Raw genomic sequence first — 27,136 nt, forward strand, 5'->3', positions numbered from 1 at the left:
ATAACAGACAGGGCCACAGTCAGAGTGGCGGTAGTTTGTTTTTGCAGATGAGAGAAGGTGGTTCTGGCTGGATTGTGGAGCACCTGTACTTCGACTCGTTCCTTGGCTGGAATGTCTTTGAGGAAGGTGGCGCCTGCGAGCGCAGGACACAGGGCAGTAGGAGTCTTTCCGGTTCTGTTCAGCCAGAACCCAGAGTAGAAGTGTGACACTGTCCGGCTGGAGGTGGCGTTGTCCTTGTGGCTCTCTTGCATGAGGATCAGCCAGGCGAGGCAAGAGCCGTGAACTGAGAAGGGTGAAGGGATGAAGGGAATAGAGTGTCCAGTGGCATGCGGGAGCAACCCGCAGATCCAACAGTTCGTAGCATTCGCAGCAAGGTTGTGTTGGTGCAACAGTTGCACGAAGGAATTGTTCCAGAATTCCCTGCGCCTTTCTCGGAGCTGAGGTGACAGAGGGATTAGGTGATGCTCTTTCAGGGGTGTTGGCTGTGCAGTAGGTAGCAATGTCTCATGAGCCGGTGTGCTTTCCTCCAGAATCCAGAAGGAGGTCACGAGGAGGAGGCAGAAAAGGAAGACAATGAAGAGTGCAATTGTCTTTGATTTGTGCAGGTTGTCAGTCTTTGGATTTCTATACTGGGTATTTCCCGTTGCTTCCATCATCTTCTTATCTGGCGCTTCCATCATCTTCTTATTTGGCGCTTCCATCACCTTCAAGGGGCTCGGTAGTGGGCAGAACCACAGACTTCGTTTAGCTTCTCTCCCGGCAACCCTTGATTGTGTTTAGGTCACCGTTCTGAGATTTAACTTAGTCCGTGGCCTACTTAGCCGAAGCTCCCTCCTTTCGACGCAGGAAATTCCCTTCTCTGGATGGCACAGTGGGATCAGAGAATTTTGCAAGTTCGAGTGCCTCAGTATCGGGATAACAGTCCAATATCGGTCGGTCTTTGCTCAGGAGCTCTTCTTGGGTGCTGACGTTTTCTGTCGTGGCCAGGTTTGCAGAGACCTTTCGGCAATGATGCGCGTGCAGCCAGTGCTTCTTCCCCTCCACTCGGAGTGCCGTTCGGGTGGTGATCAGCACTTGCCAGGGGCCCGTCCACCGAGGTTCCAGACTCTTGGTTCGCTGGAAATTTCGTATCAATACGAAATCTCCCGGTTGGATGTCGTGGCCGGGGCCCCTGGAAGCATCGGGGATGGCCTGCTGCACCTGTTGATGAATGACAGACAACGTTTTAGTTAACTTGCACAAATAATCAGACAGTAGGACGTCCGGGACGTCATGAATGGAGGTCGGTTTGGGAGCAGTCCAGAGATTCATCGGTCGCCCAAACACGACCTCGTAGGGGGTCAGATGGTGCTTGGTGGGAGTGGAGCGCATCGATAACAAGGCCAGTGGGAGGGCATCCGGCCAGTTAAGTCCAGTGGTGGCCACTATTTTTGCCAGTTTCAGCTTCAGTGTGGCATTATGGCGTTCCACTAGACCAGCGGATTGGGGGTGGAAGACCGCATGAAATCGTTGCTTCACCCCCAACCCCTTTAGGATTAATTGGATAACCTCAGCTATGAAGTGGGGGCCATTGTCGCTCCATAAAATTCGGCAAAGGCCATAGCGAGGGAAGAATTCTTTCAGTAGTACTTTGGCAGTAGTCATGGCAGTGTTGTCACGGGTTGGATAGGCCTCTACCCATTTACTGAAGGCACATACAATGACTAGTACATACTTCAGGTTTTGGCATCTCTCTAGTTGGATGTAATCCATCTGAAGGACCTCAAAGGGGTGATTGGGGGTCCCAAACCCTCCCCGGGGCACTACAGTTCCTTTCCCGGGGTTGTGTTGCAGGCAGATAAGGCACTGCTGAACTAGACGTCTGGCTGAGTCAGGGATTTTGTCGTTATGCCAGACTTTGGAAACGAGTTCGATCATGGGTGCAGATCCTATGTGTGCGGGGGAGTGAGCCATTGTCAGTATGGGAATCAGGTATGAGTCGGGCAGCAACCACTTGTTTGCATCCTTCGTTCGCCAGCAACCCTCTTCGTCCTTCAAACCCACCCTTGCCCACTTAGTCAGTTCGTGAGGGGTGCTGGCCGACTGTATGTCTCTGATCATTTCCCTTGTGTCACTCCATTTTTCTGCTTGTGACCTGGTCACATATATGCGTGTCACCGTCCTATTCTCAGCTGTGGTTCGTGCAGTGATGTCGGCTAATGCATTCCCTTGTCCGACTAAGTCTGTCACTCTTTTGTGTGCCTGACATTTGATCACCGCTAATCGTTTGGGGAGGAGAACTGCCTCAATCAGAGCGGAGACTAAATCTCCGTGGAGGATTGGGGTGCCGTGGGACGTCAGGAATCCCCTCTCCCTCCACAGGAGCCCAAAATGGTGGACCACTCCGAAGGCATACTGGCTGTCCGTATATACGTTCGTGGTGGTCCCTGCGGCTATGATGCATGCTCGGGTGAGGGCTATCAGCTCTGCTGCCTGGGCAGATCGTTGTGTGATGCAGGCTGTTTCAACTACTGTTTGGGCTGTCGTTACTGCATAGGCAGCTGAGGTGGTGCCATCTGGGAGTTTGATGCATGAGCCGTCTACCCATAGCTCTCCATCGGGGTCAGGAAAAGCAGTGTCTCGGAGGTCAACCCTACTCCTAGTCTGTTCGTCTGTGAGGGTCACACAGTCGTGTATGGGAGGAACGTCGGGGTCGTTTTCGGGCAGGGGTAACAATGTGGCAGGATTCAGAGTCGTGCATCTTTTTAGTGTAATGTGGGGTGCAAGCAGAGTCAACTCGTACCCTGTCAGTCGTGCGCTAGTCAGGTGTTGGGTCTTTGTCTGGTTCAAAAGGGTGTCAACTGCATGGGGCACTAATACAGTGAGGGAGTTGGAAAGTACGATTCCCTCGCTCTGACGGATGGAGACAGCAGCGGCAGCTACTGCTCGAAGGCAGGCAGGTAAAGCTCTGGCTACAGGATCAAGAGTGGCGGAGAAGTAGGCACAAGGACCAATTGATTGAGTTAGGACCGACAATGCACACCCCTCCCTCTCGTGGGTGAAGAGGGAGAAGGGTTTGGAGTAGTCCGGAGTTCCTAGGACAGGCGCTGAACAGAGTGCATCCCGTAATTCCTTAAAGGAGGCTTGACACTCAGCGGTCCAAGGGAGCGGGGAGGGGACATCTTTGGTCAGTAGGGCAAGTAATGGTTTCACAATGAGACTGTAGTTAGGCAACCACTGTCTGCAAAAAGAGGTTAGGCCAACCAAAGAGCGGACCTGCTTTTGTGTTTTTGGGATGGGGGTATCTAGGATGGTTTGGATTCGGTCGGGTGTAAGTTTCCTCCCTTCTTTGGACAGAAGATGGCCTAGGTAAGTCACCTGTGGCTGACAGAACTGTAACTTCTTTTTGGAGACTTTATGGCCATTTTCTGCAAGAAAGTGTAGGAGTTGGACGGTGGCTGTCGTTGCAAGCGGGGTGGTGTCGGCCGCCAAAAGGATATCATCGACATATTGGATCAACACCACTCCCTCTGGTAGCTGGAAGGCATCCAGCTGTCTTTTGAGGGCCTGGCTGTAAATGCTGGGACTTTCAGTGTACCCCTGGGGAGCTCTACAAAATCGGTACGAGCGGGATTTTAAAGTGAAGCCGAAGAGATAACGGCTGTCTGGATGGATGGGGATAGAGAAAAACGCGTTCTTAAGGTCGATAACAGTGAAGGTGGTGGCGGTGGACGGGATGAGGGTCAAAATGGTGGTGATATCAGAGACTACGGGATATTGGGGTACAACCACTTTGTTAATCTCTCGTAAGTCGATGATGAAGCGGTACGCTTTCTCATCTCCTTCACCTTGCTTCTTAACAATAGGTAGGATTGGGCTGTTGCAGACGTTGCTAACCACCTCTTCAACCACTCCTGCATCTACCAGAGACTGAATGATCGCTACCAGTGCCTTCTCACCCTCTGGGGATATCCAATATTGCGGGAGCTTCGGGAGCATAGCGTCCTGTCGTACAGTTATGTGAATAGGATCAATCATCATTCGTCCCACATCAGAGTCATTTTTGGCCCACAGGTACGGAGGCAGGGTGTCAAGCAAGGACAGGTCAGCGTCAGTTATGAAGCACATGTGTCCTGGGGGAGGGGATCTGGGCATGTCTGGGTTGTCGTACAGGATGACTCGTATTCCATCTGGGGAACACCTAATGGTAGCTCGAAAATGTTTCAGTAAGTCAATGCCCATAATGGCGTCAGGGGAGTTGGAGGAGAGTAGAAATGTCGCGTCAGTAGTGTTGTTTTCTAGGTCAAAGGTAATAGGTACGGACAGGGGGTTAGTTGAGGGCGTCCCATCGAAACCTATCGACGTTATGTGTGAGCCAGACAAGGGTGCCCTTGGAATCAGTCGTTTTGATAACACACTACGTGTCGCCCCAGTGTCTACCAAGAATGGAGACTCTGTACCCAAGACCTTAGCGGTGACATAAGGACCTTGCTGGTCAACACAGAGCTCGACTGGATCCCTCCCTTGCCCCTGGCAGTCCTATGCAAAGTCGGGGGCATGTTCACCTTCGGACAGCTGGTATTGATTCTGTCGGGGACGGTCAAACGTGTTCAGTCTCCCTGATCTGTCATTGCTGGTGTCGTTGGAGCTCCCTCGTCCTTGTACTCTATTTCTCGGACCACCTGCCACATCCCTGGAATCCCTATTTCTATTCATTTCTAGCAAAACCGGACACTGGAATTTCCAATGGCCGAGCCCTTTGCAGAAGGCGCATTGGTCATTGCTAACGTCTCTCCGTCCAGTGTGGGATGTTGGGGTGTGATCTTTAGGAGGTAGATCTCTGGGGGTGTTTGATTGGTAGTTCCCCCTTTGATGTTCCCGTCCTAGCGCTATACCCTGTATCTGGGCTATCATTACCCTTTCCTTTAAATCTTTCTTCTTTTTCTCGGACGCCCTATCATTCTCATTCTTTTGGTGCTCGTAATACTGAGCCATCTGAAGGATAGCTGCGGGTTTGGAGGCCCCCCAACTACTCTCACTCGTCTGCAGTTTTTGGGAGACTTCTTGTGTTAGTCCCTTTACATAATTTTGCACAAACAGGTGCTGTCCGGTTGCGGTGGTCATGTCTTGGCCACTGTAGTCGGAGAACACTGTCTCAAATCGGGAGAAGTATTCTGACACATCTTCCTGGGGTTTCTGTCGACAGGCCGTGACTATCGACCAGTCTACTTTTCTTTCCGGGACCAGTGTTTTTAATTTCTGAACTATTTTATCTGGGAGTTCCAGTATGTCCTTCACTGGTTTACTCCCCGGCTCTCGCTGTCTATCTAGTTTACCGAGTTGGTCCCAGGTATGTCCAAACAGATCCGTGTGGTCAGCCTTCCGGATTTGCTTCCACACGTCAGCCGGCAGACATAGCCCAAAGAACAAGTCAATATCTGCTAAAGTCATTATTGTCGAACCCAAGGCTGTGCCTAATTCGGTATAAAATGCTGTCGGGTTCTTTCTTAAATCGGGCAGGGTTTGTTTGAAGGTTAGGATATCTTGTCGGTCCCATGGTTGGTAAACCCAATTGTACACAACCCTTCCCTTTGCATTCTCGTTATTAATATCATCGCTCGTTCCCTGGCCCCGTGGCGGGATCCAGTAAGGGGCTGCTTCTCTGATAGGCATCATAGTATTGGCTACCTCTACCGAGGTCGTTTCAGGGGCTGTAGCCTTGGCTTCTGGTTTCTGTTCCGTGAGGTGGCGGAAGACCTCAAGCATCTGCATGAAGAGCTCCGTCGCCTCACGTTCAGTCCCATCTCCAACATCAATTTTCCTATACAGTGTTGTTAGTTTAGCGGGACCCTTACTCTGATACCTATCTTCATACGCGTTCAGGGTGTAGTAGCTGAATCGCAAGATGAAATGCCGTCTGTGGCTGTCGGCATGTGAATTATATACGCTCATTGTATAATCTTCGCTCTCCCTTCGTTCTACTAATGTCTTTGCTATTTTGTCGATCCCATCCCGCTCATCTTTGCTCAACCTATTTAGTCTGGTTGATGATTGTTTGCTAGACTCGGGGTCGTCTGATGAGGTTGTTAATGTGGCTGGTGCAAAGGCCGTGAGGGCTGGTGCACTAGCACTGAGATCGCTTTCGCTCACACTCGGAGCGTGAAAGCTTTGTCGGCAGGGGGCATATGGAGGGGGCATGTAGATGATTGGGGGACCTAGTAGTAACTCATCGTTCGCCCGTTGTTTGGAGGGCAATTCAGGGTAGAGCGCAGAGGGGGTCCTAACAGGACATTGGCCTGTCGACCCTGATTCTTGGTTTTGCATAGTATCTTTTCTTTCTTTTATTTCTTCTTCTAGTTGCTTCGCGGCTAGGTGGGCTGCCTTTCGTAATTCTTTCCCTATTTTTGCTTCTTCTCTTTTCTTTCGTTGTTCCGTTTCTTTGCGCCACATGCCGATACTGTCGAGCATAGTGGGCGTGGTCTTATTCTTCTGGAGCGCTATTTCTAATGTTTTTATTTTATTTTCGTCAAAGGAACCTATCAGTGGCCACTGACTTTCAGGGTTCTTTTTCGTATATTTATGCCATAGTTTAGTGTAAGCTATAGCGACTAGTCCATACTTAGTGAACATGTCCTTATTAGGGGTGCCCTCCAGTGGAGCTGGATGGTTCATCTCTAATAAGCGGTCCGGGCTAAACAGGCTACCAACCAGTGGGGAGAAGACAGGCATGACGGATTACAACGGGGACAAAAGTCTGCACTACCTATCTTATCACGGCGGACAAAGACTAGACAGAATATTTCTATTCTACGTTATTTGGAGGCCGTGAATACCTCAAAAGAACCAATACCGAATAATCGGCCAATCAAACAATCCAGTGGGGAGAATAAGTGGGCACGAAAAATTATCGTTACCCACTCTTTCTCTACCTGCAAAGAGAGACCTTGTTCTTCCCTGTTTGCAGACAAAGAATCTCCAGACAATAATCCACGAACGACAGTTCGGGAAACAGTGGGGGAGGAAGATAGGCACGACGGATTACAACGGGGACAAAAGTCTGCGTTACCTATCCATCACTGCTTGCAAAGAGAGAGCCTGTTTGTTTTTCCCCGTTTGCAGACAGTGAATCTCCAGAGGGTTTCAACAAAGCGTAATACTAGTATTATCCAAACAAAAACAATTTTCCTCAATTCGTCGCGTTTACACGACCTTACCCGGACCGCATGGACGGTTTCCTGTCCTCTGGATCCAGCGCCCGATCGTCCTCTCTCCTTCGTGTTGTTCGCGGCACTCCTGATGGTTCCCAGTCAGGACCGTAGATCACTCGAGAGAGGTCTGTTCAGAACTAGTGAAGGTCGGATGATCGGCTGTCAGACGAGGGTCTATCGGACACGAGCTCTTCCCGATCGTTGCAGTCGTTCACTCTGTCATCGGGACCTCTCCCACTGGATCCACGTGTCGCTGATGGGCCCCACGCTTTGGGACGCCAATTGTGGAAAAAGGTAGGGCTAGGACCTTTCTCAGGATTTGCCCGGCGCTAACCGCCCTTGTACCATTCAAGTTTACCAAGCAATGAGGCAGGCGCCGGAGACCAGAAGGCAGGAAACAGAAGTTTTATTCCGACGGAGCAGAACACATCAGATCAGACAACAAGGTATCGTCTCGAGGTGCTCTAGCAGCCTCTCGGAGGCCTGGCCTCTTATACACTGGTTTATGGCATGTGACCTTCCTTTAATACAATCAGATCTTTGTAAAGCAAGGAAAAGACATCCTCGTAATCCTCGTGTTAATCCCACCCCCATATACCTTCACAATAGAGGTCCTCGACCTGCTGATAAGAGGAGGGGGTCATCACGCAGCTGAGTGTTCCGTCGAGTCTTAGGATGTGTGCGCCTGATCATGTCACAGGGGGTGGGGAGGCCTGGATCAATAGAGGGACCCTTGAAGGAGAGCGACCTCATACAATAAAGGGCAGTAAATGATATCTCCCGGCTTAGGTAATGGCCTCGGACCTGTGTGGACAGTTGGACACGGGGTGAGGGGCCATCAATGGGGTGGTATTCATGTTGCGTGGATAATCCAGCGCAGGAGGGAGGTTTATCAACAGAGGGGCATTCATGGGAGGAGAGGAGGTGTTGGTCAGGCGTTGGCGTGACTCCCAAGGACAGGGTCATGCAGAAGGGTCATGCTCATAAGGAGGAGGAGGGAGGGGGAGCCAGGGTGCGCGGAGGATGCTTGCTGGGTCAGAGGGACGTGCTGGCGATTGATCGTGGACAGGGAGACCATGATATCTAAAATGGCTGCCGTGCGCGTAGTACATAGGTGACAAGCTGGCGCAGATAATGTTCAGATCGCAAATTAAAATTCCACAAAACAATATTAAGTGATCTAACTAAGTAAAAAAAAAACTATAATGTTCCCTGGGATATTATGTCTCATGATATTATTCTCATCACAATGTTTTTTAACGATGTTAGTGCACTGCAATTTTTTCAAACAATAGCATAGTCAAACAACATTGGCCCTCACTAATGAGGTCATCAAGATAATTCTTGAAAATAATTAACCTATGCCACTATTTACCTTTCTGAGTGCTTCTAGTTACTACTACACATCTGCTTTATAATGTTAAAGTACCATAATGTGCTTCCTTATCCTTATGCTTATTTCAAACCAGGAGTAGAAACGCTTTAAGTGAGTACTGTGCAATTTGAGGGATTCAATTCTCCCAAGCCCAGCTTTCCCTGCTAATACTCCTTTCTTTTGAAATACAATATTTTCCCAATTTACTTTTCCGAAAGCTTTAAAGGCATATAATTGTTCCAACTTCTACCAAGACTCCCCACCAATCTCTGAGTTAATATTGTAGAGAAACTGTGAAAGATTTGACATCGGGTAATTTAAAAAAAAATTCATTCAAATTCCAAGATTGCAACTAGCCAGCATACTGAGAAAAGCACACAAATGTTTCTGTATCTCCTCCGTCTGAGCAGCACAGTGGATAAGACTGAGTTTGAGAATTTGAATTCCTCCCTTTTGCCTTCCTCCAGGAGAGAGTCCTCCGTGCCTACCTCTCTGTATTTTAAAGTTGTAAAGAGAAACCCAACAGCATTTGTAAAGCTATGGCCTGCCAAGTTTTTTAATAAGAGGCAATGATACATTCTTGGCTCTTTTCTTAATAGTTTGGCTTTGAAACAAAGGTTTTGTAAAAGATAGGTAATTAACTCACTCAGCACAAGATTTCACATAGTACCGAGACCATTGTTCGTGTACAGTAGAAAACATGTAATGACGTGCCCTTACGAACATTCTGTGACTAGTACAAACACATGGTTGTACATAAGAAATAAATGTCAGTGCCACAGGACAATAGACCCGATTCATTGTACAACAGTCGGAAAAGCTATGACTATCACTAGCAGTGACATCCTGCAGCAGGAAGCAGCTTCAGTTTGCTGAAAGTGACTTGGGGTGCTGGTAGTTACTTTGGTGACTTGGGGTGCTGGTAGTTACTTTGGTGCCTTGGGGTGCTGGTAGGTACTTTGGTGACTTGGGGTGCTGGTAGTTACTTTGGTGACTTGGGGTGCTGGCAGTGACTTTGGTGACTTGGGGTGCTGGCAGTGACTTTGGTGTGTTAGCAGTGGCTTCCAGGTAGGTGTTGACCGTCACAGCATTAGTATGGTGTTGATATGCAAATGTGTAGCCAGTAGAATGTAGGTCACATTATGTAGAATATTGTCCATATCATGAGGTCGGTAGTCAGTGTGCCTGACCCCCAACAGTGCCATTGGGGGTTCTCATCATGCTGCAGTTCTATCAGTACCACTAGTGTGATTTCCAGAATGCCAGTGTGCTGTCTGTGACATAATTGTGGTTTGCAATATACTAGTGTGCTGCCAGAGCCACTGGGCTGTTCACATTATGCTAGAGGGATACCAGTAATTTTGTGGTAATTCTCAGCATGCCATATATACCTAGTACTGTATGTGGTGTTCCCGTTCCACTCTCCAGGATTCTTCCTGTCAAGAGTCTGTCATGAGAACCACGGCAGTCTCAGACAGGTAAAAAGCAAAAAGAACCCAAATACGTTGGGAGACAATTTTTAGTATAGTGGTTGAATACAGGGTCGGACTGGGGTAGAAAATAGGCCCTGGCACCAAAATAAAAGTGGCCTCCATTAGTGATTTAGACAGCTAAAAAAGTAGCTCATGTTTGCAAAATGGGTCAGTTTTGTAAAGACGCACTGTGAAAGACTGCATGAATTTCAGCTTGCTTTGAGACAATGTTTGTTTTAAAATCAAGAAATCAACAGTAAAACTGGCCCACCGACCCAGGCAGGCCCACAAACAGCCAACAGGCATTGGAAAGGCCAATAGGTCTGACTTTAAAGGAATCTTTTATGGTAATGTGAAGCATTATCAGTAAATAACATGAGAATGGATATGTATTTGTGTGTAAGTTATTAACTGTAGAATCATACTTGTGTCGGTTATAAGGTGAGTGACAGCTGTGCTGTCAAACTAGGCTAAAACATCCATGTAGGTTAATGGCTGCCCTTCTCCAATCTGTGCTGGTTCCAGAGAAAAACACCATAATTATCTAGTTATCCAAGAAATGTTAATAGCATTACGATAGCATGTGTGTGCCCCTGAAAGTTCAAGCTCAGACATCTGGATAAAAAATCACCACTGTTTTGTGGGAGCAAGCACTTTTTTGTGGAAGCATAACACTTCTGCTCAATCAAAATACTTACTCTTGGAACCCAACATGTGGGCGGAGCCAAAGCTCCTCTCTAGTGATACTCACATAATTGTCTGGTGACAAATGTGCTGTCAACCCAGACCATAAATACAAGCCTAAACACTGACCTGCGAGATCAGCCCATCGCCCACTGCCTGGTTGCCTTAAATGACAGTCTGACCCTCTTGTAATGCTTTGTAACCTTGAGAGTGAATTTGTGGAATATGTAGGGTCGGTGTGGTGCGAGCGTGAGGGTTCGTTGGTTCATAGTTGTTGGTGTTGTAGCTACTTTTTCTTTCATCCTCTATTACCCTATGCCAATAAACTCTCTCACTTTGTCTTCATTTGGCACACAACCTACAACACATTCGTTTTTTTATGAAGATAAACCCCTGCCTCATAAATTGCTCACAAAGTGGTGGAATTTCCTGCATCAGATCCATACAGGAGTTAATGAGGAAATAAAAGTCAGAAAGTGGGGTCACACTCGGCTTTATCGGGTGGCAAAAAAAAAAACTGTGTGTTATTCCCCATTATAACAATTGAAACTGACAATCGGGAGGTAAAAGCATCTGGAGCATTAATTTATTTATTATATTTAGCGCTTGAAAGAACTTGAGATAGGGTATGCCATTGTTAGGTTGTCCGTTAATGGTAAACAGGTAACAACAAACACCACCCCCCAAAAAAATAAAATACAACAACTAATGGCCTGATTCACAAAGGGACTTACGACTCATAAAATTACGAGTGAACTCGCGGTTAAATATCAGCACTCGCAGAGGAATATGCGCACTCGGGCGGAACCGCCACCCTGCAGAGATTCCGGCACAGTGCATTGATTCCGCCACATGTGCAGAGACTCCGCCCTAAGTGTGGATACTCCGCACTCATAACTTTACGAGTCGTAAGTTCCTTTGTGAATTGAGCCCTGAGTACAGATGATAAAGCCTTGGGGAGAGATGATAATTCTAAAGTGCCCTCCGGGTTGGCATAGCTGGTTTTTGGTGTCTAACCAGTAGGTTTGGGAGTGAAAGGTACCTTGACTATATCAATGTAAGCCATTGCACTGGGTGAACTTTAATACTGTGTCGTTGTGCTGACAGCATTTACTTGCTCTTGTTTTTTGCTGCTGTCCAGGTTTTTTTTTTTTAAACGAGCCTAGGATGTTTTTAGCCCAGATTTTCGTCGTTTAAATAAGCAAAACTGCAGCGCACCGCTTGATGCTTGTTTTAGTACTTTTAATGTTTTGTATTAATAATCTTGGGAGACAATTTAGAACATGGAAAAAAACGGAGTCATTTACGCCTTGATATATGATTGCATCTATATTATCACGTGTTGCTTTGAAATAAAATATTTTCATTAAAAAATGTATCTATTCAAAAATGTGCTCGGAATGAGTCAGTCTGTATATTTTTTAAACTTTGAATATCCTACTCTCGCGTCGCCTATCAAATCTAACTTTTACCAGCACCAGCACTCTCAGCATTTTACCCTTACTTATCAGGTGCGCTGAACAGATGGGAACAGTATCTAACAACAGATGGCATCTTCTCCCGCCATGAAGTGGTTCTCCTTAGTTCCAGGACACTGACTTCACCACCTCCTAATCTCCCAGGCTCCATTGGCACTTGTTGCCTTCATTGTAATGCACCTTATCCTTATGAGGAGTGATAAACTGATTTATCTTCATAACTAAGCATGTCAAGGCATGTCTAGAACTTCGCCTTAATGAACTCTTGAATAAAATATACTTTAGCAATACTAAGTCATGAACTTGAATGCTGTTTTTGATATTATCTCCAGGAACTAAGATTATTTTAATCTTTTTCTTGGCTGGCCTTACAAACTAGAGTCCCACAATGCATTATTGATCAATGTTTCGTTTACAAGGTAATACAAACAGAAGAATGCTGGCAGAACAAGCCAAAAGCATGTCTTAAGGGAAAAAAAGGACGGAAACAACATACTAGAGTAAATAAGTGTGTGAAGAAATCACAAATAAGCAGAACTAGAAAACAAATTACCAAAATATGGAGAAGATGAATTTCAACAGGTCAGTGGCCTTGTCTATGTCGCCCCACCATCCTCTTCTTTAGCAGACCATCATACATCCCCACACCACCCTATCACTCCCCATTTTCTCGCAGCCACTCCTCCGCACACCAAACCCTGCTAACCACGACATCCGATGGCTTTTGATATGGCATGTAAACTTGAATGAATAAAAGCTAAACATATATAATAAGAAAGCATTTATGAATGGCTCGTCTGGTCTATAATGGTGAAAAGCAAGCACAGTCTAGAGAACAAATAAATATGAAAATTAGTATCTCACATATTGATGATAATGCCTAGACAAATGTCACTCTAAAATCTTAGGACAACGTTTCTTAACCAGTGGTCCGAGGAGCCCCAGGGGTCAATGACACCTACTGAGGAGCCCGCAATTGTTTAGAATATTAAACAATATTAACAGATATAGTTCATATAAATAAAGAAGAAAATTGTAAATTTGATCATTTAAAGTGTTCTGTGAACATTGAAATTGGAGGCTACAAAATAAGTTGGTATCCTCAAATTGCTTGAGCTAAAAAACGTATACTGAGGAATGCACTTGAGCTAAACAACAACGTATACTGAGGAATGCACTTCAGCTAAACAACAACGTATACTGAGGAATGCACTTGAGCTAAACAACAACGTATACTGAGAGAATGCACTTGAGCTGAGCTAAACAACAACGTATACTGAGGAATGCACTTGAGCTGAGCTAAACAACAACGTATACTGAGGAATGCACTTGAGCTAAACAACAACGTATACTGAGGAATGCACTTGAGCTAAACAACAACGTATACTGAGGAATGCACTTGAGCTGAGCTAAACAACAACGTATACTGAGGAATGCACTTGAGCTAAACAACAACGTATACTGAGAGAATGCACTTGAGCTAAACAACAACGTATACTGAGGAATGCACTTGAGCTAAACAACAACGTATACTGAGGAATGCACTTGAGCTGAGCTAAACAACAACGTATACTGAGGAATGCACTTGAGCTAAACAACAACGTATAGTGAGGAATGCACTTTAACTCTCCTCTCGGCAACTCCACCAAATGACTTATCATAAAACACCCTAGTTGTATTTGAGATACATGCTGCAATGATGACTCTGAGGCAGGAACAACATATCAAGATTTATGCTTCAGTTATTCTGGTTACATACAGCTTTGCTGCCCTGCTGGGTTCCTGGACCACAGACATCAGGAACTCTGCCACCGCCAAATGCTTGCAGTAGAACACACATGTTAGAACACTCTATGTATCACACAGTCTGCCTGTCTGACACTGACCCAATACAAAGGCAAATAGAGAACAGTGCACACAGGCCTAACTTAAAGGACACTAAACGTGTTAGACATATGAAGATGGACTGGCTGTGCGAGTTGGTACTGATAAAAGTAGTCATAGCTGTGGTAGAGGTCAGTATGTTGGTCTTTCTTGGTGCAGATTCCATGCATTAAAATAAAAGAAAGAGCTGCAGAAAAGGAGCAATAAACTAATGACCATCAAAAAGATGTTCCGTTTGGTGGAAAGTGAGAGAAATGAATGGGTGATTTCCACAGCTGAATATCTTGACAAAGAGTAACACTTTACTTTATTGTGCAGCATTGATCATGCAGACGTGGAGAGTGGGAAGATCTCCCTCGACGGACGATGCAGTGGTGGTTGCAGAAGTGGGAACTTTGAACTAAGACATCAGGTGAAAGAGAAAAGTAGCACATTCATCAGCATGTCATTCCCAGAAACCTATACTTTATCACCAGTTTGATACCTGGTCTTTACCAAACCATAAATAATAAGGGTTTCTAATAAAGCCTTATCGCCAGCTGCCGAAGGCTATACTGCTTGTTAAAAGCCGTGAAATTGAGCTACAACAACGGAGAGGCTTTTTAACAACGGGCATATCCTGAGGTAGAAGAGCTATAAGGCAATTAGAACATTCCACTCACTGAGGGCAGAATGTTCTAAATTAAAAAGGGAGAACCAGACAATCAAACATGAGGAAGTTGGAGCAGAAGGCTTAAACCAGCCATTATTAGCCTTGAGCCACTTCACTTTCTGCAATGGAGCTCCCATTGCGTTGGCTTTTGTGAGAGGGTAGGGCTTTAAGTAGCCCCTTGTCATAACCTCACTGTTTGTGCTACTCCTCCCCCCTGGAGGAAGAGGCCCAACTGCAGGCTACTGCCGCCCGCTGTTAATTGCTGTTCATGCTTTTGACTTTGTCAATAGACAATGTTACAAGTATTAGCAAGGCGAATACTATCATCCAGCCATCTAGAGTGAAAAAGAAAGCATCTCAAAAGAGCCGCCCAGCATGAGCTCGAATGTGTGATGGCCATCTTTTTTTTAATTTTTTTTATAAAGATTAAGAAAAACTTAAAAGGTGGCTGCCGTACATGAGAGCGCTCACATGCTCTTTGGCTACCTGGGAAAAAAAACATTGGTAAAGGAAATAGGTCAGCATTTGATATTAAACAGAAGACCTTCTGCCTTTGACAGTGTTTGTTGTCATTGCCTTCCTTTCAGGTATTGTCTTTTAAAAAAAAAATATATACCATACGTTAGAATACAAAATCCAAATAATTCATTACGGAGTCTCCCCACCCCCCTCCCTAAACCCCTTAACATTATCAGTGAGTATTACAAGCAGTGAGAGTTTCCAGCGTAAATAAAAGAGATCAATTTAACAATACATAAACATTAAATCCCACATTGAAAAAAGCATATCAAAATTTGATTTATCCACATTTTACCAAGACGGACCCAAGGTCACAAGAGCAAGAAGAAGAAGTGAGGGCAAAGAAGAGAAAGGAGAGGACGAGAGAGAGAAGAAAAGAGGGAAGGAGGGATGGGCAATAGAGAGAGGTGTAAAGGAACATCAATAACACACTTTCTATAGATCCTGGAATTCATTATACTGAGCCACCTGGTTAGAGGTTCCCATATCGCCTTTTTTTTTTTGCACGACTGCCTTGTTTGGCATATATAGCGTTCTCCAGTTTATATGTAGCCAACAGCCGAGCCTGCCATTGAGCAAACGAGGGAGGGTACAGGTCTTTCCAGTGCGAAGCCATAGAAATCCTGAGAATAGTCATTGCCACGAACATTAAAGCTCCCCCAGTCTTCCTATCGATCGTGTCATGCAGCCCCAGCAAGATAGTAGTTGGGGTGAGTTGGATGTCTAATAATAAAACTCCACCCAAGAACCGCTGCACTTTGTCCAATAGAGGTTCTAGCTTTGGGGATGTAGCGAACATGTGCACCGAGTCTGCGCAAAAACTCGGCGCATCTAGGGCACATTGTTCCACTATCTGTTCCCCATTTAGCGATTCTGCTGGGAGTTATATATATAGGAAGTAGCCCGTTTTATAAAATTGCGCCTGTAATTTAGCTGACAACAGATGGATTTGTGCAAGACTTAAAGCGTGGCAGAAAGTGTTGGGGGGGGGCATTCAGTTTCTGATGCCCCTTTTCATCTGTCTTTCCTAGGTCATCAGGCGTTCGCTTGTTTAATATTGTGTAAATGTATTCGATCTGTGGTGGTCTTGGCCCCTGTAATTTTTCTATAAGGTCAATCTTTGCGAACACTGCTAGTCCACCCGATTTATGTGTCAAAAAACCCGTAATGGCGTGGTACAAAAATAATTGGTTATTATTCAAGTTATAGCAGGCTTTGAGATCACTGAAAATCCTGGTGCCTTCAGAAGTCGCCAAATCCCCCAGTTTAGATATACCAGCTTGATTCTACTGTTGGAGGTATGTTTTTTCAAAAATAAGTGGTAGATTAGTATTATTTCTTTGGGTTATAGTGATTTAGTCTGGCTGGTCCAAATAATCTGCGTATATTAGAAAAGACCCTATATGCATTCATCAAAGTCTTAAATCTGACCGCTTGTAGTAGCCAAATTCTAACTGCCTCCAGAGACAGCCCCTAGCTCTTTCCACAAGTAGTGATGTATAGGGAGATGGCTGTCCCAAAGGGTTCTCCATAAAGTGATTGTGCAATAATTCAGAGCTATATTTCAAAACTGCAGCCCAATAATACAATTTTAGATTGGGAGAGCCCACTCACCTCTATCGCTAGGTAAAGAAAGCAATTTAAAGGCCATTCTCGGCTGTGAGTAGGCCCAAATAAATTGGGAGAAGATTTGAACGAATATATGAAACATGCTATTATTAAACTCTAATGGGATTGTTCTAAAGAAATAAAGTAATTTAGGGAAAAAGGTAATTGTTAAGACGTTACATCTCCCTACTATAGTTAAGTTTTTTTGAGCGACTTCTTAATATCAGCTTCTAACTGAATAAGATTTTCCTTTACTATTGAATGTAGGTTCGCAACCATGTTAACCCCTAGGTATTTGGCTTTCTGGACTACTCTGTCGTCTACCCAATTTATTTTTTCATTTAAGAGGATCTGTGTTTTTGTTTTATTGAGGGCGTATCCAGATAACTTTCCAAACTCATGGTCCTCTTGCTCCAAAGCCTTAATGGCAGTCTTGGGTTCCGGGGTTACTACGGCAAGGTCATCGGCGTAAGCCATGATCTTAGTATCCATGCCAAACCTGCTCACTGCCGTTATTTCAGGATTAAGTCCGATTTGTTTAACAAGAGGGTCAATATGTAGGGTGAGGAGCAACGGGGAATAAGGACACCCCTGTCTCGTCCCTCGTGATATCTCTATTTGCTCAGTCAAATTTCCATTATGGATACACTGCTCTTTCACAGCTCGAAGGGAATCATTAGATCCATATTCGTCTGAGCATGTACCAACATTGAAAATCTTCCTAAATACATCACATTTACCAAATGATAAAACGGTTGCCTGATAAATAATATTGCGTATGTTAATTTTGAGTACACACTAACATCTTTGATATCACTTTGTGATATTTCCGAACGCGCAAAGACCTGACTACATTACCCAGAACACTAGAGGGCATCATGTGCTCGTAACACGGAACTGGTGCCCAGGTAATGGCGGCGATAAAAACGCACTCCCGTGGTCTGCCCGATTCCTCCCCAGTCGGCTCGGAAGCTGGCCAGAAGTACCGACGGAGAGGTGAGGAGTAGGGATATGGGCTTTCGCTGAATTTTTTAAATAAAGGGTGCAAGTTTGTTTCCGCCTTATGAAGGGTCACAGGTGCCGGGTCTGTGCTGCTTTTAACTTCACGCCACATTTAGCAGCACTTCGATATGCCGCTAGTCCTCCTCTTGGCATTGTGAAGGGTCATAGGTGCGGGCTCCGGGGTGCTTTCAACTTCATGCAGCATCTAGCAGAACTTCGTTATGCCGCTAGTTCAGCTCCCATCCAAATACCCATTACTACTAACCGGTATACCAGACACAATGTGTCAGTGACAGACCCAAACGTTTCTTTATAAGTCTGGAGCCATAAATTCCTGTTCAGTAACAAAGAACGGGTGGCAACTTAGCATGAATAGTTTGACAAACCTGAACTGTAACAACTTAACAAACTTATCTAATCATTCGTAAGGGGCTACCATTTATAATGTTGACCTTGATGTCTCGAGGGTTGTTAGAACATGCAGCTTCTATTGAATATATATGATGAAACAAGTGTGATAAATCAAACAAAGGGATATGGTTTGAGCTATCCCTCACAATTTCTGACATAACAACTGGACCTGTTTTAATCTATCAGGGACAGCAGGATATTTGATGTCGTCTTGTGTGCTGTTTCTCCCTGATTTTTATAGAGCGGTGCTTCCTCCTCCCCCGGAGCCGCAGCCAGGTGAGGGGAGACTTTATCCCCCTGCATACCAGGTAAGCGGGGGTGACAACGCATTGATGTCAAATACGTGACACGATGGTTTGATATAATATTTTGTGACAAAATAAGTCTATAAAAGGCATTTTTTGCCTCTTGTGTGATGTTGACTTGTTGAGACATCCACACTTCAAGCTTCTACCTCTCTGACAGATTATTTATAAATAAGTAACATATACAATTTTTATCTTTTCCAGTGGTCAAATAATCCACAGGCAGAAGGGTATTGATACACACCATTCATATTCAGGTGATACTTTTGCATTTTATTCACTTTTGTGTTACTCACACATTGCAGTAGAAATTATATCTCACAAGGTCCTGAGGAAGGCAAGGACAAAAGGTCCACTATTATTACTGAAACATGTCGACCTAACTACACTAACCTGGGCAGATATTTGTTAGAACTGCCTTAAGTTGCTTTGTTTTTAATCTTGGGCATTTGAGCAAAATAATAAAATACAGTCTCTCTCATCTACCCAATTTTAAACCACTTTTCTCTTATAATTTCTGTTTTGTGCACTGCAATTTTGTTCCCCATCACCCCTTTCCACCAGCAGTACATCTGGAGGTATATCTAGTGTGACATGGATTGGTGCAGGACACTGTCAACAGGTCCACCATATCATCATGTTTGCCACACTATGGTAATATCATAAGGAGTCCCAGATGATGACGGGCGGTATCAAGTGGTGACTGATGGGCTTCCTTAAATCCTATGGATGTTACTGATGTCTTATATTTGTAAGAAATATTGTTAGATGTCACTGAGGTAGTCTTGTTGCTTAGACCCGTGGACACTTGTATTGTTTATAAGTTAAGTGAGTGGGGGTTGTGTCCGCGCTTGCCCTCAAAATATCCTCTAGCACCCTTCTTTATCGTATTGTTTTTTGGGCTGAAAAGAAAGTCAAACCATCTTGTTCAGGTTTTAAATAGGCCCATACGTCCTTTAAGCCATAGGTGCTTATCAAATTGAGCACTGCCTGGAAAACCTTCAGTTTCCTGCCTCTGTACTTCCAAGATTTCCAAGTGCTAGGCAAGTTTAGATTTAAATCGCCACAGAGGATTATAGGGAGTGGCCAATGTACTAACTCCTCATTTACCCCATTGATTATCCCGGTTGTCTAGATTGCTTCCATAAATAGAGCAAATTTGAAAAACATAGTTTGGGGGAAGAGAACATCCTGCAATCACCCATCTCCCTAGAGTCAGATTTTACTCTATTGACTTTTAACAGTAGTTTCTTCAAGACTATAATCCCAACTCCCTTGACCCTGGCCCCTTGTGAAGTTGCCCCAATAACTTTGTATTCTAGTGAGTTCAACAAATATTTCTGAGCCCCTTTGATATGTGTCTCCTGGAGGCCGACAATGTCGGCCCCCAGTGAGCGCAGACCCTTTGCAACTTTTTGTCTTTTTGTAGAATCATTTAAACCACAGATATTTACCAATATGATTCTGAGTTTAGTTATCATGCTCATTTTCTACCCTGAATAATTTGACGCTACGTAATAATCCAATCTTTTTCTTTTTTTTTTTGGGCCACAATCTGACAAAATATAGGGATCATACTTCTAACATCAGCTAAGAAATTCATATTTCCTCTTTTTTTCGCCTTTTCACACCTCTCCCTACCCCCCATCTCCCCCTGTACCTCCTGCCCTCTTGGTTTCCTCCTTACTCCATGCTCTTTTTTTTATTATCATATGTGCTGGATTTCCTGTGTCCCATCCCAAAAAACCACCCAGAGATTTGAACGGAAACATCACTTTTTCCCCCACTGCAGTCATTTCGTACCCACCTTCCCTCCCAGAACCCCCCCTCCACAAATGAGCAGTCAGGGTAACCCTGAATGATGGTGAGCATGTGTGAGTTCGAGTCGCCAAACCACAGAGGACTTAACTGTTAATCTGCATATTTCTGCAGGTCTAGCCTGCCTATATACAGTGAACACAACAAAAAAAAGGAAGAAATAAAGTGAAAGAAAAACGGTAGAAACCCCTACAGGCCTTATTCTACTGGACTAAATAGAAATCTCTGATTAATTTAGTTTTTTTCTCACTGCAATGTCCTTTAGGTGTTCCCCAACCTTAATTTCAGACAGAAAGACCCAGATAGAGCCGTCAAATATAACTTTTAGTCTAGCTGGGTTCATTAGGTATACTTGGGCGCCTTGCTGCTGGAAAGGAGTTATCAATTGGCGTAGTCTCCATCTGAGCTCCACTGTTGCGTGGCAGAAGTTAGGTTTGGCAAAGTATTTTATTCCATCTGCTTCTTTTTGGGAATTCAGCCTGGCCTGGTCATACACCAGCTACCTCAAAAGGAAAAGCCCCCCCCAAAAAAACCCTGGGTTTCTCACTTCCAGAGCTACTGCAATCTCGCTGCTGCTTCAGAATAAAAGAAAAGCGATGTGCCCTCTGGATTTCTTGGTCCCAGTTCCAATTGGCCTGTGCGGGGTAGGCAGCTTGGAGAAGTCTAACAATGAACCCTCTGGGATCATCACCCTCAATGCCTTCGGGAATCCCCAGTAGCCGCAGATTATTCCTCCGATGTCTATTTTCTTGCGTCTCTATTTTGGCCATTAGATCAGCTAGGAAAGCCACATGAGATGTTCCTTGGTATTTTACATTAGCTATTTCTGATTCCAAAGTCTATGTTTGTGCTTCAATCATTGAGACCTGGTCGCCAATGTCTGTGCAGATTTTCTTTAATTTCCTGATGCCACCTTGAAGTTTTTTGGTGGCTCCCTTGGCGGCGAGATTATCAGATCGTACTTCTTCTTGGAACTGTTTATAGAGTCCAATATAGAGCCCAGGGAGGGTTCGGGCAGATGTCCAACAGTAAACGGTGGGCTCTCCTCAAGCTGAAGATTAGAGGGTCCCCCCAGGGGAAACGAGCTAAGAGAATCTTAATAGTCCCACTTGAGCTGGCTATGCCTTTTGCTTCAAGATTTTTTTTGCTGAATAGTTCACGTAGTGGGATTGGATTTGTTATCTTCTAACATGCTGCTTTCGCTTGAGCTAATGATTTTCTTTTTGGTGCCAGACAGAGACCCATCAGTTACAAAGCTTTTTCACCAAGGAGGTCCGGGGTCTGCAGTTCTGTGGGACCAGGACCAGGGTTCTCTTCAAGATCAATTTTAGCCTCCTTGTACCTGCTGCCCTGAGGGTCCTTTCCTGCACCATAAATAGCACCAATAGCAGCAGCAACGACTGAGGTGCTGGTGGAAGAATCTGGGATCGATGGCAAAGACATTATGTCACAAGTCCCTTCAATCCCAGTATCACGCAAAGCTACCTGTGCATTCAGGGCGTCACTCTGATGTACAAGCCCCTGCTCTGGGGCCCCCTGACTCGGCGCCCTGAGATTTTTAAAATTGTTCCCTGCTAGTGTACTTGAATCCATGGCTATCGAGGGCCCCTTAGAGACAGAGAAATGTTTACAATTAGAGGGTGATAAACCAGGGCCTCCCACGGCACCCGCTCTCAGCATACTGGCTCCTCCGGGCTTCCCCATATTTTTCTCATTGGCCCCAGGGTCCCGTTTACCTTTAGGGGGGGTCCGCTTTTTCAGCCTTTTCTTTTTCCATTTTGCCTTGGATCGCGGCTGCTTTCAGTTTAAGAATCTTCTGCCCACGGGTGGTCATGCTCCACTCGCTCCAATTCAGCGACGCCACTCATGCGGCTTTCTCCGATTCTACAAGCAGTTTGAGACCCGCTCGGACCCAATCAAACACCTATGTGCGTCCCCTGGCTGCAGCTGAGATGCCCACCGTGTGGCAGGTCAAACAGATCATAGCAAAGACCCGGATTTTTACAGTTCAGCTGCAGGTAGCCCGTACAGAGGCTCAGGGCGTTTCATCCATGGACACGAACATCTGCTGTAGAGGACGGCGTTGTAGGTCAGCTAATCGACCGCCGACTGCTGAAGCTCCAATGTGCGATGCGCTGCGTGACGACTGGACAGGAAGGTGCTCACACTAGCGCCATCTCTGCTCCCCCTTTCAGGTATTGTCATTGTCAATTATGTTGTTAGGCTGTTGAGAGTAAATATCCTGAGAGGTGAGTTAAACTGCAGCCTGAGGAACCTAATGACCCCAGCATTCAGCGCAATTTGTAGCCCACGTGGCCGAATCCACCAAACAGATGAGACCTAATAAAAGCGACTGCTACCCACCTGTCTAAGGCTCTAAAATCATGATCAATAAGAAAATGATCTAAAGGAAGCAGCATTTTAAATTGCAGTTAGAAGCTGAAATACACCAAGACAGAACCTGAGTTTCTGTTATCTCCCTGCACATTATAGGAACTATTTTAGCATTTAGGTCATCCCACAAAATAATGAGTACACAGGTTGATCTTCCTTATGTTATTGAGTATCCTTTCAAGGCTGGTATCCTGGCAGCAAAGGAGGGACCTAGTCAAATTTTAAGCAAATTGAGCTGAAAATCAGTGAGCCTATCCAGAGAGAGGCAACTATAGAAGCAACACTGAGGGTTAGGTATGTGATCACATTTCAATGTTGCAGCCTACTATTGTAAAATTGCCTTCAAAATTTACCAAATCTCCCTTAATCACAAGCCACTCAAAACAATGCAGCTACCAGAACATTCATTTAGGGTCATGTTCGTCAACCCTCTTACTGCTAACTCAACTGCAAACGGAAGAGCTTAGATACAGACGAACACCAATATCTTGTGTTATGGGCTATCCTAATGTTCACATCATTACACTTTTAAATGATATATATTAATATGGTTTATTGGTTGTTTTTTATCTTCTGTGCTTTTATGGCTTAAAGCCGACATGAAGTTTTATTGATTCATTGATTGGTTGATATCATATGCTCTCTAAGAACAAGACATTCATATGTATGTACAGAATACAATTTCAGATACCCATTAATTGATGGATATCAGTCATGATGCTAGAAAAGAAAGAATGAGCTCATGATACCTTCAGTTCTTTCGTCAGCCTCTTTGCTGCCATTAGCCCCTTCAAACTGAAACCAACATCTGGATTGCCTGTTCTTGTTGCACTTCCGTTTCCAGCTTGAAATTGTGGGGCAGATTTGACTCCTGTGACAAGAGCACCTGCAGTCTGTAAGTGATAAATAAAATAAAAAACATAATGGGTAAATAGCCAGATATAATTAAATAGCAGTAATATTTATAAAATAGGTTTTTACATCTATAAGCGTGTTACAATGGTAGCTCTCCAATTAATATTCACGTGCACTGAGGTAAATTTCAGCATCAAGTAAAACTGGTAACAGTTTGCAATAGTCATCAATTTCCTCTTCAAGACTTTATACTTGTAAGAGATAATGCAAAAAAGAATTTAAGGCTTTAGCCTTCAAGAAAAAAGGTTTGATTTCAAGTTGGACTGACACGTACTTCTTCTGTCAAATTTGGAGATGACTGCGTGTGCAGTGGTTATATCTGTACATAAATGGAGCTGCCATCACGGCGGTTTATCTCAATGTAGAAAAAGTCAACATGGCGGTTCATTTCAATGTAGAAAAACGTTGGTGAATGAACGCTGTCAAAGTGAGACTTTGTTTCAGAAAAACAAAAGACTAACGACCTCCAGGGTCATTATTTTTTTTCTATCCCTCACCGCTAGATTTTTCCTAGTGTTGACATGCAAGGATAAAGCAGACTGTCCACCCTAAATAGAGTGTTGGGCTGTTGGAGTAAGTTTTCTCTTGGCAGAGCCGACGGGGACTCTGTTGACAGAAACATACGGTCTGCACATCCCCAAAATGAGGCGGTTTGCCGTGCAGGATACCCCGTCAGGGTTTCAACAGCATACCCTGTCCACCAGACTCTTAATCAGGCCCAAACTCTGCAAACGTGGGGGTACATTTACAAGCCCCTATTGCCACAGGTACATCACTTTTCATGACGTTGCTGTGGCAATTGGTGCTTCACCTTATTTAGAAGGTAGTGTTAAGCAACGTGGCCCCCTTTCATGCTATGCTTAGCGTGAAAGGGGTGGATAGTGGGTGTTGCGGTGGTCGTTCCACCGCAACACCCATTGATTTTGATGCTGCCCTCTATATACAGGAGGATAGTGAGTACAAAAAATGATTTAGTTGCATAAACACTAAGTGTAGCCGGGACCTGATGGTCCACACTATTGAAACAGCTCAACGACTATGCGTAAAGGAGCTGGAAGAAATTGAGGTCTTAACAAAGAGTCTTCAGGATAGCCCAGCGATCACTGACGCTAAGACATTGCTTGAAAAGATTGAAAAAGATATCCAAACCTTTAGAGATATCACCATTAATTCTAAATCTGCCCAATACGAGAGGGACTCTAAATCTTTCACACTAGAGAGGGCCTACCCATTCCTCAAGGAGGACTATTATACTCAGACAGAGTCACGTGGAGCCCTATACAACTTCCAGGGACGTTCCAGAAATCGATTCAAAACTTTTTCTGACACATCGTCCTCCTTGAACTCATCTGGTCCCGAGGACAGAGGGAACAATCCAAACAAGAAAGGGCCTTTTTTAGAGAAAGGCCAACAGGCCAAAACCCGATTCAAACCCCAATGGGAAATGCGCACGCGCAGAAACTTCTACAAATCCTAGAGCCCACCCCGTCCACAAGAGTGAACCTTTCAACCAAAACATTAACAAGGGATGAGGAATCTGTCCTCAACCTAGGTTTAAAATTTGTCCCAAGTCAGCGAACGGATTTCACCAGACTTAAAATGGAAACCATTGCGTTCTGCAGAAAAATCCGCCTACGAGCCTTCTTTGCAAACAAACCACCTGCTCCCGACTTAGAAGTAACAGGGTTAAGGAACAAATCAACTTTTATCACGTACCAAAACATCCCGAAGCAGGTTGTGGCATTCGAACAGATTATGTTATCATCAATCAACAAATTAGAAAAAAGCAAAAAGTATGTTAAACCAAACATTACCAAAGGCCAAAGGTTAGCAATCAAAAATCTCTCAAATGACCCGTCGGTCGTGATTAAACCCGCGGATAAAGGCGGAGCGGTCGTGATCTGGTCGAAGGAGAACTATTTGAAAGAAGGGTTGACACAGGTCAATAACACAGAATGGTACAGACAACTCCCCGATGACCCGGTCCGGGCCATTCAGGGACAAATTTGTGAAATAATAAAGAGCGGTGTGGATGAAAGATTTGTGGGTCAAAAAGAGAGTGAGTTCTTGGTAAAGAAATTTCCAAGAACCCCCATTCTTTATTTTTTGCCCAAAATCCATAAAAACCCGAAAGAGCCCCCAGGACGACCAATCGTCTCCGGGTGCGAATCTTGTTTGGAATCACTCTCTAAATATATTGACTTCTTTTTGAAGCCTTTTATCAGCGGTGTCAAATCATACTTGAAGGACACCACTGACTTCTTGGTGAAAATTGAGGGAATGCAATTCGATCCACTTTCAGAACTAATGGTGACAATGGACGTTACGTCCTTGTACACCCAAATTCCTCAAGATGAGGCTTTGGAAGTTTTGGAACTATATCTCGATAAGAGGGATAGGCCACACCAGGTCCCAACCTCGTTTATTTTGAAATTGGCAGAAATCACGCTCAAAAAGAATTACTTCAGGTTTAATGACCAATTCTTTATGCAGGTCAAAGGTACGGCCATGGGCTGTCCATATGCGCCGGAGATGGCCATACTTTACATGGCGGAGTATGAGAATAGATTCATCTACTCTGACAATCCCTACAACAAACACATCAAACATTGGTGGAGATACATCGACGACGTGTGGATCCTGTGGCAGGGGAGCGACACGGAGTTGACTGCCTTCCACTTGTGGATCAATGAGAGACACCGTGATATTAAGTTTTCACTGGAGTCCAGCAACCAAAAAATGACATTTCTAGATCTAGAAATAACATGCATAGACGGACACCTGAAATCTACTCTTTTTCGAAAAAAGACGGACAAAAACACCATCCTTCACCACCGAAGTGCCCATCCAAGAAGCCTGAGGGACAACTTGCCCTACGGGCAACTACTTCGCATTCGAAGAAATTGCTCGGAATTGGCTGAATATGATAAACATGCGACCAGGTTTTGTGAAGAAATGAAAAATAGAGGGTATCCTAAGAAACTGCTTAGCAATTCAAAGAAGAGGGCACACCATACTCCTAGGGAGTGCTTACTCGAGCGAACAGCAAAACCAGAAATGGACCGGCTGGTATGTGTGTCTATCTTTGGGCCAGACACACATAGAGTAAGACAAATGGTACTGAAGAATTGGCATCTACTAGAGGAACTTGAATGTCCGTTCCCGCGACCACTATTCACCTATAAGAAAAACAAGAGCATTGGCCAAAGTGTTATTAGGGCGGATGTATTGACCCCCAAGCCCAAAAGTGATCTTATTTCGATATGGGGCCTTAAGCCAATAGTAGGGCACCACAGATGTGGAAACTGTATATCATGTGAATCCACAATCGAAGGCTCGGAATTTGAACATAGGGGAATCAAATGTCAAAACAATGGATTCTCTAATTGCAAGACACGTAATGTGGTATATGCAATCACTTGTGCCTGCCAA

At 44.7% G+C, this 27,136-nt stretch overlaps 1 protein-coding gene across 1 annotated transcript in view; it reads right to left on the minus strand.

Annotated features, from left to right (window-relative positions):
- LOC147747268 (dynein light chain Tctex-type protein 2B-like) overlaps window positions 1–27,136 on the minus strand; it is a 186,152-nt gene that overhangs the window by 113,588 nt on the left and 45,428 nt on the right. The window contains exon 3 of the mRNA XM_086936208.1: window positions 23,539–23,682. Within this exon, the coding sequence (XP_086792334.1) occupies window positions 23,539–23,682 (144 nt within the window). The remainder of the gene's footprint in view (window positions 1–23,538; window positions 23,683–27,136) is intronic.

This window comes from Lissotriton vulgaris, chromosome 1_1, assembly GCF_964263255.1.
Source record: "Lissotriton vulgaris chromosome 1_1, aLisVul1.2, whole genome shotgun sequence".
Taxonomy (NCBI): Eukaryota; Metazoa; Chordata; class Amphibia; order Caudata; family Salamandridae; genus Lissotriton; species Lissotriton vulgaris.